Source organism: Panthera onca, chromosome E3, assembly GCF_046562875.1.
Source record: "Panthera onca isolate mPanOnc1 chromosome E3, mPanOnc1 haplotype 2, whole genome shotgun sequence".
Classification (NCBI taxonomy): domain Eukaryota; kingdom Metazoa; phylum Chordata; class Mammalia; order Carnivora; family Felidae; genus Panthera; species Panthera onca.
In genome coordinates, this window is record NC_138354.1 from 10985416 (window position 1) to 11001977 (window position 16562).

At 56.4% G+C, this 16562-nt stretch overlaps 1 protein-coding gene across 2 annotated transcripts; it reads left to right on the forward strand.

The window, feature by feature from the left end:
- The first annotated feature begins 240 nt into the window (after positions 1-240).
- On the forward strand, positions 241-15959 carry NCF1 (neutrophil cytosolic factor 1). 2 transcript variants are annotated; one of them, XM_078440425.2, is made up of 11 exons: positions 241-371; positions 5862-5942; positions 9218-9293; positions 9391-9556; positions 10787-10845; positions 11540-11662; positions 12081-12188; positions 13023-13140; positions 14597-14704; positions 15260-15393; positions 15677-15959. In XM_078440425.2, the coding sequence occupies exons 1-11, from the start codon at positions 300-302 to the stop codon at positions 15799-15801; spliced, it is 1170 nt and encodes a 389-aa protein (XP_078296551.2). In that variant the 5' UTR covers positions 241-299; the 3' UTR covers positions 15802-15959. The 2 variants fall into 2 exon arrangements, with proteins under 2 accessions (XP_078296551.2, XP_078296552.2); XM_078440426.2 differs by having other exon boundaries at positions 9224-9293.
- Positions 15960-16562: the final 603 nt, after the last annotated feature.

Here is a 16562-nt window from a genome sequence, read left to right on the forward strand (position 1 = left end):
GGGGCAGCAGAGAGGCCGGTGTGGCGGGGCCTGGGGTTAGCCAGAGACAGGGGTGGGGGGTGGGCACCCCCCCCCCAAACTGTGGGGCCCGTAGACCACGGGGTGGGGGAGGGGAGGACACGCCTTCGTGTGGCCCCTCACGTCCCAGCCAGGGGAGTCTGAGGGATCCCAGAAACTGAAAGGAGAAGCAGAGGCTCCTCTGCGCCCTCCCTGCCCCCTCCTGCCCTGCCCCCCGAAGTGACTTCCTCTTTCTGGCCCATTTAAGGCCCGCCAGCCGGGGAGCGCCCCGCAGCCCAGCCATGGGGGACACCTTCATCCGCCACATCGCCCTCCTGGGCTTCGAGAAGCGCTTCGTCCCCAGCCAGCACTACGTGAGTAGCCGAGCGCCCTGAGGGGGGACTGGGGGGGACCCTGCGGCCGCGCGGGGACGAGCCTGTCGGGGCCGCGCAGGTGCCCGACGGTGCAGTCCCCGCGCGGCCGGCCGAGGTGCGTCCCTTAAACGGATGCACGCCCTGCCCCTCCCCCCACCCCGCCCCCCGCCCTCGGTGGGAGGACAGCTAGCCTGGCCCCTGGCCCCCCCCGCCAGCCCACCTCCCTCCTGGCCTGCCCGCCCCGGCCAGGAGTTCCCTGTGGCGCCCTGTTCGCCCCCAGCGCGCTCCTCCGGGCAGCCCTCCCTGACCACCCCAGCTCTCACGGAGTGCTCCTCCTGGACGGTGTGCTGGCGGCGCCCCTCTTTCCCCCCTGGCCCGCCGTGGAGTCAGCGACATTACAGGGGGAATCCCTTCTAGTAGGGTGACACCACCAAGGGGCCCAAAAAGGCCCCCCGACCCCCTGCCCTCGGGGCTGGGAATTATCTGCCCAGACACGTCCACCCGCTGTGGGTCCCCAAGGCCGGAGGACAGGAAGGCCGGGGAGGGGCTCTGCTTTGTCTGGTATTTGCAGGACACAAATGTATCCTTTCCTGTCCTCACTTTTAATTTTGAAATAATTTCAAACTTACAGAAAGGCTGTCCCCAAAGCACCAATTCCTCCACATTTCCTCCACCCACCTCTGTGCTCCCTCTCTCCTCTCCATCCCCCATCCCCCTCCTTCCCCTTCTCTCTCTCTCTCCCTCTCTCTCTGAACAGAACTTTTCTGAACCATCCCAGAGGAAATTGGAGACATTGTGTTTGCTTGTTTGTTCCTTTCTCTTTTATTATTATTATTATTATTTATTTATTAGAGACAGAGAGCACGAGCTGGGGAGAGGGGCAGAAGGAGAGACAGAGAGAGAGAGAGAGAGAGAGAGAGAGATGGAGGGAGGGAGGGAATCTCCAGCAGGCTCCACGAGGGAGCCCGAAGCAGGGCTCTATCCCACCCACAACCCTGGGATCCTGACCTGAGCTGAAGTCAAGAGTCAGACACTCAGCCCTCGGAGACACTCGGGGCCCGCCCCTTTTTATGTAGGCAGCATGCCCAGTGTGGGGCTTGAACTCATGACCCTGAGATCAAGAGTCTGCCACTCTTCCTACGGAGCCACCCAGGCGCCCCCTCCTAAATACTACTGTGTATTTCTTAAAATCAACAACATTCTCTGCAAATGTGTCCACATCGGCAAAGTACCGTAGATGAAACACCATTATTCAGTCCACCCGCTTCATTCAGATTTTACCAGTTCCCCTGCTTGTCCTCTGTAGTAAAAATGATCCAGTCCAGGATCCCATCCAGGACCACCTGCTGTGTTTCACCTGCCTGTGACCCTTCAGACTCCTTTAATCCGGGTCAGTCTTAATCCACCTTTCTTGGTCCTTCCCAACGTTGACATTCTGTAGAGCTGGGACCTGTCATTTTGTGGGACATCCCTTCTACAGAAGGACTTGGCTACTCCTTCTTCCTCAGATTCAGGCTATGCGTCCGTGGCAGGAACACCCCGGAAGTGACCCTGTGTTCTCCTCGTTGATCCTATCAGAGGCAGGCGATTTTGCTTTTTCTTCCAATGGTGATGGCTAATTTTGATCACCAAGTGTCTCTAGTGTAAGTAAGGTTACTATTTCTCCCTTTGTGCGGGGAGATTCTGTGAAACAATATGAATATCCCATTGCTCGTATAGTACGCGGATGATGCTTGCCTGAGTCAAATTCCTATAATGATTGCCAAATAGTGAGTTTTCAACTCTATAATTCCCTCTGCGTTTATTAGTCAGCGTTTTACCATAAAGTTATTCCCCTCTTCCTTACTATTTGCTTATGCCAATACGGATGCATGGATTTCTCTTTTATTCAGTGGGAACCATAACTTACTTTATGCTCACATCGTCCCACGCAAGCGGGGGAGGGAGAGAAAGAGAGGGGGACAGAGGAACCGAAGCACTGACAGCAGCAACCCCAATGCGGGGCTCGAACTCACGAACCGAGAGATCCTGACCTGAGCCGAAGTCGGACTCTTGACCGACTGAGCCACCCGGGCGCCCCAAGAGCACACTCTTACTTCTGGTACGAGATGTTCCAGCGTCTGGTGCCCTCCAGCCGGACCCCTGGACTCAGCCATTTTCACTAAGGACCCCTGTTTCTTTGCAGTGGGGAGTGATGTTAGAAACCCTAGATCTGGAAGCTGAGTGTGTTTGTTGCCTCTGGGGTGTCATTGCCTGTTGTCCTTTCAATGGACCAATGAGGGGCGGGGGTGCGGAAGGCCATTTCATCTCATTCTTGCCTTGTATCGCTTTATATTCGTAGACCCTTCCTTTCTCCACGAGAACCCAGGCTCCCAACAAAATTATATTTAGTCCTTTGCTCGCTGCTGCAATCCACATGGGCTTGTTTGACCAGAATGACAGCTCCTGCACCATTATTAACAATCAAACTGCAAATTCATTAAGTCACATTTTAAGCTTTCTTTGCAATTTTTTCTTCTCCTTTTGGACCGAGGGTAGTAAAATACTGTAACTAAAAGTTACTTGGAATTTTTCTTTTCCAGTTTCTCTTTAATACGGTTGTTACCATTTGACAGATAGTGAAGTTCATTTGTTTTTGTTTCCAATTTGAAGTTAAAAACAAAATCCTGGGGTGCCCGGGTGACTCAGTCGGTTAAACATCTGACTCTTGATTTCAGCTCAGGTCATGATCTCACAGTTCCGTGGATTCCAGCCCCATTTCGGGCTCTGTGCTGACAGCTCAGGGCCTGCGTGGGATTTTCTCTTCCTCTCTGTCCCTCCCCCGCTTGCTCTCTCTCTCTCTTTCTCTCTCTCTCTCAAAAATATATAAACATTAACAAATTTTTTAATCATTGTTGATCTAATGTTTTTATTTTTTTAAAATGTTTATTTTTGAGAGAGGGAGAGAGAGACAGAGCATGAGTGGGGGAGGGACAGAGAGGAGAGGGAGACACAGAATCTGAAGCAGGGTCCAGGCTCCAAGCTGTCAGCACAGAACCCGATGCGGGGCTTGAACTCACGGACCGTGAGATCATGACCTGAGCCTAAGTTGGGCGCTTACCGACCGAGCCACCCAGGCGCCTCTTAATTTTATTTTTAAATGTGCCATATGTTAACATATTTGATGCAATCGATCATCAAACTTTCTAGAAAGATATGTTCAAAGGCTCGTTCTGATTTATCTTTCCTGTATTTCTCTTTGTAAAAAAAAGGGGATGCCTGGCTGGCTCAGTCAGAGGACTGAGCGACTCTTGATCTCGTGGTCGTGGATTCCGGCCCCATGTGGGTGTAGAGATTACTTAAAAATAAAATATTTAAAAAGAAAGAAAGGAAGAAACAGAGGAAGGAAGGGAGGGAGGAAGAAAAATGTATAAATATTTTCTTGGGGTGCCTGGCTGGTTCATCAGAGGAATATGAGACTCTTAATCTCAGGGTAGTGAGTTCGAACCCCACGTGGGGTATAGAGATTACTTAAGTAAATAAAAGTTTAGGGGCACCTGGGTGGCTCAGTCAGTTGAGCGTCCGACTTCAGCTCAGGTCATGATCTCACGGTCCGTGAGTTCGAGCCCCGCGTCGGGCTCTGTGCTGACAGCTCAGAGCCTGGAGCCCGTTTCAGATTCTGGTCTCCCTCTCTCTCTGCCCCTCCCCTGTTCATGCTCTGTCTCTCTCTGTCTCAAAAATAAATAAACGTTTAAAAAAAAAAGAAACATTAAAAAATAATAATAAATAAAACTTTAAAATATATATGCATTTTTTCTTATTTTTCCTTCTTTACACAGACAATAAACAAAGCTATATGATGACATATGCTATACCTGCCTTTTCCCCATGATCCTATAATATCACAGAGTTCCCTCCAAATTAGTTCATTAAGTCTGTCCCATTTTTTTTTACATGTATATAAGAGTCCGTTGTGTGACTGCACCATTGTGTCCTCAAACAACCATTTCGATTGTTCTCACTAACTGGCAATTACCTAATGACCCTGCCCTGATGTTGTTATAAGTAAAGTCGACACTTCTTTGTATGTTTAGGGTTACATGTATATGTGTGGGTGTATAACCGTGAACTTTTCATGCCTTTTGCTCATGTTTCTATCACACTGTTTGTCTTTTTACTTTCACTTTTTAAAAAGTTCTTTAAAGGATTTTTTTTGAAGTTTATTCATTTATTGAAGTCATCTCTACGCCCGGCGTGGGGCTTGAACTCACGACCCCCAGATCAAGAGTCACAGGCTCTGCTGACTGAGCCGGCCAGGCGCCCCTAGTGTTTTCCTCGTTTGATGTAAAATTTATGTGAAATGAAATCCACCAGACTTAGAGACATTTGCCGAGTTTTGAAGGTACATGTCCCTATGTAACCCAAATCCTCGCCAAGATACAGATTGTTACCAGGGGCGCCTGGGTGGCTCAGTCCGTTAGCCGTCTGACTTCGGCTCAGGTCATGATCTCACAGTTCGTGGGTTCGAGCCCCGCGTCGGGCTCTGTGCTGACAGCTCAGAGCCTGGAGCCTGCTTCGGATTCTCTGCCCCTCCCCTGCTCACATTCTCTCGCTGTCTCTCTCTCAAACATAAATAAACATTAAAACATTTTTTAATTAAAGAAAAAGATATAGATTGTTACCATCACCCCAGATTCTCCTGCTCCGCACCCATTCCTCCACCCTCCCCCAGAGGCAACCACTGTTCTGATTTTTTTCCATCTTAAATTAGTTACGCTTTTTGTCTGGAACATCATAGATACCGAGTCCTGCCCTGTGTGTGGCCTTTTGTGTCTGGCCGCTTTCACTCAGCATAACGCTTTTGAGATTCGTCCGTGTGGCTGCCATCTGTCAGTAATTTGTTCCTCTTTGTGGCTGAGTAGAATTGTCCTGCCTGTATTTTGGTTTTTCCTTACCAAGGTTTTTTGGTTTTCTTTCTAATAACGGCTCCACTGAGATACGATCCTCATAGGTAAAGGGTACAGTCCAGTGGTTTTTACTATTCACAGACTTGTGCGGCCCTCGTACAATTAATATTCGATTTTTGTCACCACCCAAAAGCACCCCTGTACCCATTAGAAATTCCGCGTTGCCCGCCCAGCACCCCGCACCCTCGGATCTACGTTGCGGTGTCTATGTGTCCATTCTGGACATTTGGTAGAAACGGAGCCTTACGCTGTGTTGTCCCAGCCCGGGCTCTTCTGTCTCACCACCTGTCGCTCTCCTACCGGCCCCAGGAGGGGGGCCCTCCCTGTATCTCCAATTCATGGAGGAGGGATTTGAGTTAATTTGAGAGAAGCTGAACATCTTGCCCTGATCCTAAAGCTGGAGGGCAGCAGCTCTGGGGTCCAGGAAGCCGGTGCCCTCTCTTGGCCTAGGTCGCCCCAAAGAGTGCTCTTCCCCCCCCCCCCCAAGTCCCCTGGGCTTCCACCAGGAAGCTGAATGAGGTCCTCTGCCCCGGCCACCCCCTAGGTGTACATGTTCCTGGTGAAATGGCAGGACCTGTCCGAGAAGGTGGTCTACCGGGGGTTCCCGGAAATCTACGAGTTCCACGTGAGTGCCCGGGTGTGCACGGGGGCGGGGGGGGGGGATGGGGGGGGACTGGGGGGGGACGGGGGGGGGCCAGGAGGGGACACCACCCCCACTCCCAGCTCTGCCCTTGGACGGCGGGGGGGGGCAGCCCAGGTGCTGTGGCCAGGGACTGAAGAACCCCGATCACCCCCCACCCACAGTTAAGGGGGCGTTATGTATTTCTTAACTTAAGAGAACATTTGTCTTAAAGTCTGTTTAAAAACTTTTTTCAAGTTTTTATTTATTTGAGAGAGAGAGAGAGAGAGAGTGTGTGCATAAGTGGGGGAGGGGCGGAGAGAAGGAGAGACAGAATCCCAAGCAGGCTCTGCCCCATCACACGGAGATCAAGAACGGAGATCAAGAGTCAGACACTCGGGGCGCCTGGGTGGCTCAGTTGGTTAAGTGCCTGACTTTGGCTCAGGTCGTGCGTGACCTCATGGGTCGTGGGTTTGAGCCCCGTGTTGGGCATCTGTGCTGACGGCATGGAGCCTGCTTGGGATTCTCTCTTCCTCTCTCTCTCTGCCCCTCCCTCCCCCCGCCCCGCCTCAAAATAAAAAAATAAAGTTGAAAAAAAAAAAAAAAGTCAGACATTGAACCCACTGTGCTACCCAGGCGCCCTTCCTTAAAGTCCGTTTTGATGTGGTACACAGAACACAAATGTAGCATTTCAAGCGTACAATTTCGGCGGCAAGAGGTACATTCACAATGTTGTGCAGCCATCCTTTCCGTCCATCTCCAGGGTAGTTTCCTTTTCCCACACAGAAACGCCGTCCGCATAAACTCCTGGTGGCATTCTTTGTACATATATAATTTTATTTATTTTTTTAATGTTTGTTTATTTTTGAGAGAGAGACAGAGTGTGAGCAGGGGAGGGTCAGAGAGAGGGAGACACAGAATCTGAAACAGGCTCCAGGCTCTGAGCTGTCAGCACAGAGCCCGATGCGGGGCTCGAACTCACGAGCCGTGAGATCATGACCTGAGCCAAAGTCGGACGCTCAACCAATTGAGCCACCCAGGCACCCCCTTAATTGTTTTTTGAATGTTTGTTTATTTTTGTAGGAGAGAGAGACAGAGTGTGAGCAGGGGAGGGGCAGAGAGAGAGGGAGACACAGAATCCGATTCAGGCTCCAGGCTCCGAGCTGTCAGCCCAGAGCCAGACACGGGGCTTGAACCCACGAACCGTGAGATCATGACCTGAGCCGAATTCGGACGCTCAACCGACTGAGCCACCCAGGCACCCGATCCTGGGGGTGTTCTTAAAGGGACAGCCTGGTTAGTGTCACCACCAGGTTGTCATCCCAGGAGTTTGCTCTTTAACTCCCGGTCACTGGCCCCATGAGGTCCCCGGGGAGGTGAGAAGGAGGGCAGGCAACCCTGACTTCTCTTGCTTTGTGGGTGCCCGCCGTCAGCCAGCTTCAAAGAGAGGATCCCATAGGCTCTAAAACCCCGCGGGGCCGGGGGTGGTCATGGGGTGGTGGTGGTGTGCACAGTGTGGCTGTTGGGTCCTGGTCTGAGACGGGGTCAGGTGGACGGAGGGTCCGGGTAGCGAGTCTCGGAACCGTGCACTTTCCCGCACTTCTTGCATGAGAGGTTTAAAACCAAATGCAGAGAAATGGGAAGAAGACTGTAGTGTAAGCACTCAGGATCACAGTTAATGTCTCTGTGCTGTTTGCTACAAGGCTTTCTGTGTGTGTGTGTGTGTGTGTGTGTGTGTGTGTATGTAAGCTCTGTGCCCCACAAGATCTCATGATCCTGAGACCAAGAGTTGCACGCTCTGCCGACTGAGCCAGCCAAGGCGCCCCGCAAGGCTTTTGTAAGATAAAGGCAATAAAACATTACGAAAGAAGTAGAAGGCATCCTTCGTCCCATAACGCCATCCCTGCTCCAGCCCCGGCTAAGTGCGCACACACACGTTCAAGAACAAGGTACAGGAGTGCGGAGCGCGCATTTTCTGCAGGCTTTCTAGAAGCCATCAGCCTGCTGGCCTCGCTACCGTCACTGGGTCACGTGTTTGAGACCCTCTCCTGCTTGGCCCATGCACATCTCCGCGTCTCCTCTTTGAAGTGTGCTGGGTTGTTCCATCGTAATATTAGACCCTCTTACTGATTGCTGGGCTCATTCGTCCATTCAGCAACTACTTACTGAGCACTTCCTAAGCTCCAGGGGCATTCTACTTGGGGGGCGGGAGGTGCTGTAAAGGTGACAAGGGCATAAGAAAGACCCAAGTCCTTGCCTTCCCTTGTGGACCTTAGGTTCTAGCAGAGGAGTCAGGATAAGACACAGACAACACGTAAGTACTGTGCGTAGTGTGTTAGTTATTACAACTATGGGAAAAAGAAGGCAGGGAGGGGGGACGGGGAGGATAGGGTTAGGAAGGGAAATCGTCAAGGAGAAGGTTTCGCTGCAAGGGAGCTATCTGAGCAGAGACCTGAAGAAGGAGAAAGAAAAAGAGAAAGCGCCATTGGCAAATGGGGAGGCACTGGAAGAGCAAGTGCAAAGGCCCTGGGGCAGGAGTGGGCCCGGAGTATCTAGGGGCGTCTGGTACAGAGTGAACAAGGGAGGGAAGGGTGGTGGCAGAGGAGGTCAGCGAGGCGGGCGGGAACAGGTCCAAGGGGCCCGGTAGACTGATGTGAGGCTCTTGGCTTCCATTCTGAGTGAGCTGAGAGGCAGGGAGGGCTCTGAGCAGAGGAGGGACGGATGATCCAGTTTACGTTTTAAGAGGGTGCTGATTGAGGACAGACAAGGGTGGGAGAGTATGTAAGAACCCAGGCTCGGTGGCACTCAGACCAAGGTGGTGGCCATGTGGGTGGCGAGAAGGGTCAGATTCTGGGTAGATTTCAGGAGGAGAAGCAAAAGGACCTGCTGGTGGCAAGGAGGTGAAGTGAGAGAGGAAGAGAGAACCAAGGACGCTTCCAGAAGTTTCTACTCCGAGTGATTCGAGGGGTTGCTTCCAATTCTGTACTTGTATAGTGTTGTAATAAAGGACATTCGGGGGCGCCTGCGTGGCTCAGTCGACTGGTTGAGCGTCCAACTTCGGCTCACGTCATGATCCCATGGTTCGTGAGTTTGAGCCCCGAGTCGGGCTCCGTGCTGACAGCTCAGAGCCTGGAGCCTGCTTCAGATTCTGTGTCTCCCTCTCTCTCTGCCCCTCCCCTGCTCGCACTCTGTCTCTCTCTCTCTTTCTCGAAAATAAATAAAACATTCTTGAAAATTTTTGTAAAAAAAGGACCTTCTTGCCCCTTTTGTTTTCTGTCTAGAAACAGTTAAAGGAAATGTTTCCTATTGAGGCCGGGGACATCAACGCAGAGAACAGGATCATCCCCCACCTGCCAGGTGAGGAGCAGGGTCACCGCCCTCCCCCCACGTCCACGGGACCTTGACCTGAGAAGGTGCTCACTAGTTCTCTGGTGCCCCTCCCTGGCCTGGCCAGCCCCGCGGTGGTTCGACGGGCAGCGGGTCGCTGAGAGTCGCCAGGGCACCCTCACCGAGTACTTCGGTGCGCTCATGAGCCTGCCTGTCAAGATTTCCCGCTGTCCCCACCTCCTCGACTTCTTCAAGGTTCGCCCCGACGACCTCAAGCTCCCCACGGACAACCAGTGAGTGGCCCCGTCACTCTGTCCCCGAAGTGGGGGAGGGTGGTGAGCTCCGCCCGGGGAGGGGGGCACAGGACCTCCCCCGTGTTACAGATAACTAAAGCTCAGAGAGGGGAGGCGACCTGCCCAAAGTCACACAGCCTGAAAGAGGAGGAGGCGGGATTCCAGCTGTGGCCTGTGTGACCTGCAACCCCTCCCCTCCGTCCCCCAGCATCCCTGCCAAGTCCTTCTGTCTTTTTTTTTTTTTTAAGTTTTCTTTATTTATTTTGAGAGAGACAGAGACAGCTCGAGTGGGGAAGGGGCAGAGAGAGAGAGAGAGAGAGAGAGAGAGAGAGAGAATCCCAAGGAGGCTCCATGCTACCTGTGCAGAGCCCGACGGGGGTGGGGGGTGGGGACTCGAACTCACAAAACCACGAGAGTGTGACCTGAGCTGAAACCGAGTCAGACGCTCAACCGACTGAGCCACTTGGTGCCCTGCCAAGTCTCTTCCCTGGAGTCCGGTGCCGGGGGGGGCGGGGCTCCCTGGGCCGGGACCCTGAGATCCTAGATCCTCAGCCTGGCCGAACCTTCTGAGAGCAGTTTTCCCGTCTGTACCGGGGTGGTAAGGGCCAGATGCAGAAATGGATGCCGTGGACAGCGTTACCAACTGGGAAGTTCAGAGCCCCAGCAGGGTGGGGGGTTGGTGGCCACGGCTAATTGCGGGACACGCCTCCGCTTTGTCACCTCCTTCTCCGCCTGTCCTGCTCCTGGGGTCTCCTGTACTCAGGGCCCAGCATGGAAATATCCGAGAAGCCTCATGAGCTCTCAGGGGGATGTGCCGTCTTGCTGGGGTGGCCCCTCTCTCCGTCCTCTCTGCTCACTGAATATGGGTGAGGCCGACGTGGACAGACTCCAGCAGTGTGGACTGACCCCTGAACGCACCGCTGGTCCCGGGCGGGGCAGCTCCCACGGGCCTGGGGGGCGGGGACGCCCACTCCCCGTTGGCGGCTCTCCCCAGGCCCCAGGAGGAGGGGGCTGACCCCTGAGGTGACAAGAGGCTTTTCCAGCCCGGAGTGCATCCTTACCTGGACCCGAGTGCATTCTCTTCTTTGGGTCTGCCGGAGGCTGGGGGGCCTTTCTAGCCCTTTCCTCCACAGTGCCCTCCCCCATCCCACCTTCCTTTTCCTCTTGGGGAGTTCTGTGGGTCTGCCCGGGGCTTCTGAGCCGTCTAACCTGGACTATTCTTTCCCGCAGGGTGAAAAAGCCAGAGACTTACCTGGTGCCCAAAGACAGCAAGAACAACAGCGTCACGGGTGAGAGACATGGGCAGTCACGCGTGGGTCACCCTGTGGGGTCTGGGAACGTGATCAGGGATCCCGAGCGCAGGCTATGCAGGGAAAGGAGCCAGGGGTAGGGGAGAGCCGCCTTGAAGGGTCTCGGTGGCTGCACTAAAGAGTGGGGATCTTTGGGGGGGTCACTAGACGTGAAGCTTTGGGGGCTCATGTCTGTGGCTGCATTGCCCAGCACGACCCTGGTGCCCACAGCCCGGGGATGTCGTGGCTGAGTGAGTGAACAGGTCTGGGGGCCAAGGTGGCCTTCATGGCTCACACAGGGGCATGACCGTGTGTGATCTTTACTGCATGATCATTGTTGTTGTTTTTAACATTAAAGAAAAGTTTATTTATTTTAAGAGCGAGAGTGCACGCAGGGAAGGGGCAGGGAGAGGGGGAAACGGAATCCCAAGCAGGCTCTGAGCCGTCAGCGCAGAGCACATCCTGGGGCTCGACCCCACGAACTGTGAGACCATGGCCCGAGCCGAGACCGAGAGTCAGGGGCTTAACTAGCTTGTCCCTGCTGCTTTCCAGCTGGCAGGGTGCATACCCCTCTGGCGTGCTTGCAGCTGGGTGGGGCGGGGACACCAGGGCCCCGGGGGCCGACGCAGGGGACCACCGGGAGGAGGCAGCCCAGCCCCGCGGCGTCCACTTACCCTGCCCTCCCTCTGCCCAGACATCACGGGCCCCATCATCCTGCAGACGTACCGCGCTATCGCTGACTTCGAGAAGACCTCGGGCTCCCAGATGGCTCTGGCCACGGGCGACGTGGTGGACGTCGTGGAGAAGAGCGAGAGTGGTCAGCCTCCCCGCCCTCCCGGGACCTCCGTCCCCTTGGCGCCCACAGCCGTGGCCACAAGCCTCTCGGACGGCCTGGGGCTTCCTCCCCACCTGACGGGCTGTGGCTCCTTCGGGGGCCCTGACTGTCCTCCCCGCTCTGTCCCCGAGCTGAGGCTGCGGGCACCCGTGCACCTCCGGGGCTTATGTCCCCCCCCGGGTGGCCGGGTCACGACATGTGTGAGGCAGATTCTGAGCTCTCACCCTGTGACCTGTGTGTGTGGCTGTGTGTCACTTGGGCATGGCGTGTGCTGAAGGTGACATCTCTGAATCCTAGTGTTGGGTGTCTCTGTGCCTATGTCGGGGCGTCCTTACCACCCTGGGGGAGGGGGGTGGCTGCCGGCCCCGCCCAGACTTCCCACCTTGCACGCCTGGCACAGGCTGGTGGTTCTGCCAAACGAAGACAAAGCGAGGTTGGGTCCCCGCATCCTACTTGGAGCCCCTGGACAGTCCTGATGAGGCAGAGGACCCCGAGCCCAACTATGAAGGTACCGCCTGCCCTCCACGACCATAAGGATGTGAGGGGAAGGGACCAGAGGGGCCCTGGGATGCCAAGAAGCCAGAAGTGACCGCTGTGGGCTTGGATAGGATTGTGGGCTGGGCAGTGGGGCAGCCAGGGTGGACACCCCATAGTCCGGTTGGAGGGCCCCGGGAGGAGGTGGCGCCCTTGGTTAGGACGGAGACGCGGGAGGTAGAGTAGAGGTGAAGCGCTTAGGTCGGCCAGCCTGAGACAGGTGGTGGGGCCAGCCGGGGCCCGGGCCGGCGGGAAGCCGACGGGTGAGGGTCCGGAAGGCGTACTGCCTGGAGGCGGGGGCATCCTCGCTGACTGGAAGCCCCTGGGCCGGATGGGGCTCAGGCGGAGGTTGAGACGAGTTCGAGTTGGTTGCCCGTATTTTAAAAGGGAGAGACCTCACAACGGTGTGTGGATTTGTGGCTTCTCTGGAAAAGCGGGGAAAGGTCTATACACTGGGTAGGCAGCTCCGGATGTGGGGAGTTGGCGGGCGTCAAGGGGCTCAGGTGACAGGTGGATGGGCGCTCCACCCTTGCACCTCCTGCCGGGCCCCTCCTGGGATCCGGGCGCCTGGGCCCCTGCTGCGGGTGGTGGGAGGTGGGAGCCCCTGGGTGTAGTGGCGTCCCCTCACCGGTGGGGGGCAGCAGTTTGCAGAGGGAGACCACAAGGAGCAGGTGCGGAGGAGGGAGGGCGTGGCGGGGGCGGGGGCTGCAGGAAGCCTCAGGCCCAGAGAGGAGAGGAAGGGAGGCAAGCCGGGGGTGGGGGGGCAGCCGGACCCTCACACCACGTCCCTGCTCCCGCGGACGACCAGGTGAGCCCTACGTCACCATCAAAGCCTACACTGCCCAGATGGAGGACGAAGTGTCCCTGCAGGAGGGCGAAACCATCGATGTCATTCACAAGCTGCTGGATGGCTGGTGGGTCGTCAGGTAGGAGAGCACCCCTCCCTCCCCGCTGCGCCCACCCTGAGTGCCAGCCCTGGCCTGGGGCAGGGCCCGTTTGGGGTCCGTGCCCACTGGGGTGCGTGACTCTGGGTAAGCCACTGCCTGTCTCTGGACTCAGTCTCCATTTTGGTGGTAGACCAGGGATAATCCCACCCCGCCCGTCTTTCGGGGTTCAGTGTCCTTGTCTGAGTGGGGACCTTTTTTCCTTTGAGACTTGGGGTCACCTCGCCATCTATTAGTCCTTCTATAAACAACACAATTGTGTTCATTATTGTATTTGCGAACTGGTAGAGGCAGGCCCTGTCATCCCTTTTCCTTTTAAATCTTTTGCTGCAATTGATTCTTTTTTTAAGTTTATTTGTTTTGAGAGAGAGAGCATGCGCGCATGCAAGTGGGGGAGGGGCAGAGAGAGAGGAGAGAGAATCCCAATTAGGCAGTGCAGAGCCTCTTGGGGGGCTCGATCCCACAAGCCATGAGATCATGACCTGAGCCCAAATCAAGAGTCCGACGATCAGCTGACCAAGCCACCCAGGTGCCCCTGTTGCAAATGATTCTTACCTGTTCATTCCTCCTGGAGAAAAGGAGAACCCTGAGGACTTAGCTGTTTTCTTGGGCCCACTGGGGCTCCCCAGGTCCATACCCACCTTTTCAGAGCCCTGAGTCTGTCCAGGGCCCCAGTGAGCCTGTGGCCACAGTACCCACCATCAGCATGGCCCTGGGCTGGAGGTTTCGAGGCAGGGTTTCTCAATCTTTCTGACCATCACTCAGTTTAACCACCCCCGCCCCCCTCCCGGCCACGCACCTCTGAGAATCTGCCTGTGATTCTCCCACCAGCCAAGAGGAATCAGTTTTACAGAGTGAGGTTTGTATTATGCAAAGTGGGTTTTTTTTTTTTTCTCGCTCTCAAATTATAGTGGTGAGAATGGAAAGAAACATCTTTTCAACAAGTGGTCCTGGAACATTTGGGCGTCCACATGGAGAGAAGGCGTCTAGGCCCCTACCTCAACAGCACTCACATGTATTCGGGATGGGTCGTGGGTCTCGCCAAGCACAAAAACCTTTTGGAAAGAAACCATAGGGGAACCTGGTGCCCTGGAGATGGGCAGAAAGTTTCTTAGATACAGAAAGCAGTGACCATAAACGAAAAATCTGACAAACAGGCTGTTGCAGATGCTTCATTGCAAACACATGTCCCTGGGGGGCAAGGTGGACCTGCTGACTTCCTCCCACTACCACCATCACAGCTGTGGGGGCCTGTGTTGCACAGATGAGGAAACTGAGGCCCAGAGGGGCAGGGTCTGGTGTCCGCGGGCACCGGGGTGTCTGCAACCTCCCAGCTGCCTTAACCCGGACTGTTTAGAGGGATCCCTGAGCCCCCCACGTCTGAGGCCCCTACTCCCTGCCGTGACTGCCTGGGGTTCAAGGGCTGCCTCTGTTGCAGGAAAGGCGACATCACAGGCTACTTTCCATCCATGTACCTACAGAAGTCTGGGCAGGATGCAGCCCAGGCCCAACGCCAGATCAAGAGTCGAGGGGCGCCGCCCCGGAGGTGAGCGAGCGTCCCGGGACTGGGCGGGACCGAGGAGGGGGGTGTACCACGGGTCCCCCGGTCGGTCCAGGCCCTGCATTGCCAGCGCTGAGGAGGGAGGCCGGGGTGGAGGCAGGGACAGGCTGGGGAGGCCGCACCCTCACTGGGTCGAGGATGGACGTGCCCTCCTTCATCGTGGGGTTGGCACGCGGGCGGTGGGAAAGCAGGGGTGTGAGGTGGAGGTGAAGGCGTAGGCGTCGATGCCTAGAGTCCTTGGGGACCGCCCATGAGGGGGGCGGCAGTGCAGAGGTCTTCCTGGGGAGGACACGGGCTGAAGGCCGCCGAAGGGCGTGGGAAATAGATCTGGGCTCTGCGACCCGACTGGAGTCCGCATCGGCGCTGGGTAGCCGCAATCATGCCCCGCCCAGCCGTGTGGCGTCTCGGCCCGCTTTCCACTGCCCCCGGCCAGTCGTTGGACTCCAGGAGCGGTCGTGCGAGTCCCCGCAGGCAGGGACGGGGGGGAGGGGGAGGAGGACACACAGGAGTTGAGCAACGTCCCCATCCCTCTGGGCCCAGGTCGTCCATCCGCAACGCACACAGCATCCACCAGCGGTCGCGGAAGCGCCTCAGCCAGGACACCTATCGGCGCAACAGTGTCCGTTTTTTGCAGCAGCGCCGCCGCCAGGCGCGGCCCGAGCCGCAACGCTCAGGTAGCCCTGGACTTAGTGCCTGCCGCGGCCGGGCGTGGGGTGGGGCGTGCCCGGGGCGGGGCCTGGAAGACGGGGCGGGGCTTGGAGGCGGGGCCCGGCGCGGCCAGGGCCGCAGAGCGCTGGGAGCCGGCGGCGTGAGTGTCTGCAGCTGCCTGGTGGTGGGCGGTGCCCGGGGCGGTGCCTGGAAGGCGGGGCGGGGCCTGGAGGGCGGGGCGGGGCCTGAAGGGCGGAGCGGGGCCTGAAGGGCGGAGCCCGGCCGCTCATGGGTCTGGGCTTTCCGCAGCAAGGGAACAGGCGCAGACTGGAGGCGCAAAACCACAGCCCGCGGTGCCCCCGCGGCCCAGCGCAGACCTCATCCTGCACCGCTGCAGCGAGAGCACCAAGCGGAAGCTGTCGTCCGCAGTCTGAGGCCGCTGCGTCTCCCCTAGATGGCGCCCTGGCCCCTCCGCCCCGTCCCGCCCCTTTCCAGTATACACTTGTACAGATCCTGAGGTCCGGACGCTTCCGGCAGCCCCGGGCCCCGCCCCACCTGTTAACCGCTGTCAATAAATGTTGCCTGGAGTGGACTGAGGTTCTGTAGAGAAGCGGGCCGGACTGGGTTGGGCACGCCGTATTTCTAGAATTAGGACTGAGGGCTGTGAGCTCTGCTGGGGCCAGAATTTGGGGTGGGGGGAGTTGCAAGAACTGCACAGGGTCGGGTGCAAGAGGAACCCGCGGTCCGCCCGCTGGCCGTTTGTCTGGATAGACACTGCCTGCGGAAATTTTGGTCCCACTGAAGAAGGGTGCCACAGGGCGCGGTGTTTGCACCTTAGGTGACAAAGAGAAATTGTAATTGAGGTACAGGTAGGAAGCGCCTCTGATTATTCAGAGACGCTGCCCGGTTTGGAGGTTGTTCCAGAAAGCAATTGTTCAGTGATGAACAGATCCTCACGGCCTACCCCAGCATTGCTGCCAGCCCACGGCCTCAAAGTCTTTGCTGGTCGATCTTTTGCAAAATGCAAAGACACTAGGGTGCAACCTGGGGCTGCAATCTGGGAACAGATGCAGCTTGTGGGGAAGGCCATGGGGTAGCAGGGAGAGCTGTTCCTGCTCGTGGAAGGAGGCACCTGAGGGTGGCCAAGGCTGGCCCCTTAGAGGTCGGGGAAAATCGGCAGACCGATGCTTCTCAA

Bases quoted from the DNA above. Each gene is read 5' to 3' on its own strand.
- NCF1 (XM_078440425.2), top strand. From the start codon at position 300: ATGGGGGACACCTTCATCCGCCACATCGCCCTCCTGGGCTTCGAGAAG. The intron at 372-5,861 runs GTGAGTAGCCGA...GCCACCCCCTAG, and splicing joins TCGTCCCCAGCCAGCACTAC to GTGTACATGTTCCTGGTGAA. The intron at 5,943-9,217 runs GTGAGTGCCCGG...TTTTCTGTCTAG, and splicing joins CGGAAATCTACGAGTTCCAC to AAACAGTTAAAGGAAATGTT.